This window comes from Sinocyclocheilus anshuiensis, unplaced genomic scaffold (assembly GCF_001515605.1).
Source record: "Sinocyclocheilus anshuiensis isolate Anshui unplaced genomic scaffold, SAMN03320099.WGS_v1.1 scaffold2186, whole genome shotgun sequence".
Classification (NCBI taxonomy): Eukaryota; Metazoa; Chordata; class Actinopteri; order Cypriniformes; family Cyprinidae; genus Sinocyclocheilus; species Sinocyclocheilus anshuiensis.
Window position 1 is genome coordinate 350,016 of NW_015557072.1, and position 2,193 is coordinate 352,208.

Below are 2,193 nucleotides of genomic sequence, written 5' to 3' on the forward strand. Positions count from 1 at the left end.
GCAAATGGCTGCAATATAACAAAGAGTGAAAAATTTAAGGGGGTCTGAATACTTTCCGTACCCACTGTATATACATTGAAGTGTGCTAACAAGGACCTGGGGTCATGAAAGGGCTCTTAGTTCAAAACAGTTTGAGAAACCCTGAAGAATCTGATGAGTAAAACTAATTATACAATTAATAATGATAATACACTACTAATCAAAAGTTTGGGATTAGATTGTTTAATGTTTCTGATAGAAGTTTATACTGCTCACCAAGGCTGCATTTATTTGATCAAAATACAGTACAACTGTTTATACAAGTATTACAATTTAAAATAGCTGTGTTCTATGTCTATCAAAGCTGAATTTTCAGCATCATTACTTTTTTTTTTTTTAAGAAAAAAAATACAATTATATACTATATAACCTTTTCCAGGCCTAACAACCTGTTTTATTCTCAATGTGTACAGGTTTTCCACTGTGTGTGTTCTCTTGACAGCAGGGATTTCTCTCTTGTTTCTGTTTGTTTGTTCTGAATCGGTGCATCACAGCAGTGAGTGTGTTGTGTTGTTGACATTGTAATATTACACTATGAGCTGTGTGCATGAGTCCGTGACATTGATTCTCTGATTAACAAATAAATCTGCCATCAGAAGACATCAAATAACCCTGGATATATGAAGGACCTCATCATGATGGATGTTCAGCTCAATGCCTGACTGTAATTTACAGCAGATGATCAGATCAGTATATATTCAAATGAGCACCACAGATTATCGCACAGATACTGACAATGCATAACTGCAGAAACACGCACGCACACACACACACAAATGCACACACACACACACACACACACACACACACACACACACACACACACACACACTCACACACACAAATGCACACAATGGCTTAAAGTCAAGATGAAATCCAAATTGACTCCATTTACTTCCTTAACACATGTTCCTGCTCTTAACATTATTCCGATGATCAGCTTGCTTTTGCAATCTTTCACCCTAATAACTAAGAAATGAAGTCACTTGGATAATGCTAAAGCTAATAAAATCCCACTGTACTTATTTTTCTTTTTGCTTGAATACGTGTTATTGAAGTTAATTAAAACTAAAACTGAAAATAAAATTAAAATCATAAAAAATATTTCTGTTACTTGAAATAAAATAAAATATAAAACATGTTATTTAAAAAAAATTCTCACATTTCTCATTTTAATTACTTAACCTAATGTACTAACATGACTACAACTGAAATAAAATGAATGATATATATATATATATATATATATATATATTAATATAGTAACTTCGTCACGAGGAGCCTGCCTGCACTGTCTGTGGTTACGCCGCTGGAGTGTGTGCTTCTCCACGGTTTCTACCTCTTGTACAGCAGGATGGCGATGACGATGCAGATGATGAAGATGACGGCCAGCACAGGCCCCACAACCCAGATCAGACCCTCCTCTTCATCGATTATGGGCTGCGGGTCGATATCGGCAAACATCACCGGATCAGAGTACGGACTCGCCGCGTACAACATCTGCAAGAAAAACCACCACAACACGTTTGATGTTTCTCTGGGTTTGATGTGTTTTCAATGGACCGAGTGCAGCAGAAACGTGCAGCTCGTAGTTTTGTTAAAGCACTTGCATGAATTATTCAGCAGAACAAAATAGTTTGTTATTTGATCTGTAAAGTGTCTAAGTCGTGCCTTTTGTGGTGGAACTACTACAAAACTGTTCACGTTCACATGCATTAAACTATCCTTGCATAGATCGCACATGTAATTGTATACACATAATGACATGTTTCAGACTAATGCAGGGAACGTTTCTTTAAAGCCGTTTCCTTGCAATCAATGGCAGTGTATTATTATTCAAGCACACAGTCAAACAGCCTTGACGTGCTGGAAACAATTAACGGAAACAATTAAACGGAACTATATACATACGATCATATAAAAACACTGTCAGAGGTCTGAAATCCTGTTATGATTGATTAATGTAATATTCATCAGTGTGTGTTGCGTTGTGTTCAGTGATGTGAGTTACGAACTACATTCAGTGATTAGCATCTAATTTACTCTGAAATCATCAGCACAAGCAGATAAACAGAGACGTAAGACACACACACACACACACACACACACACACACACACACACACACACACACACACACTTCTCTCTGTGTGTG

The 2,193-nt window shown here is 36.8% G+C and overlaps 1 protein-coding gene across 1 annotated transcript in view; it reads right to left on the bottom strand.

The window, feature by feature from the left end:
• The window catches only part of LOC107676736 (receptor-type tyrosine-protein phosphatase delta-like), a 319,184-nt gene that overhangs the window by 29,403 nt on the left and 287,588 nt on the right, over window positions 1–2,193 (bottom strand). The window contains exon 29 of the mRNA XM_016471396.1: window positions 1,379–1,539. Within this exon, the coding sequence (XP_016326882.1) occupies window positions 1,379–1,539 (161 nt within the window). The remainder of the gene's footprint in view (window positions 1–1,378; window positions 1,540–2,193) is intronic.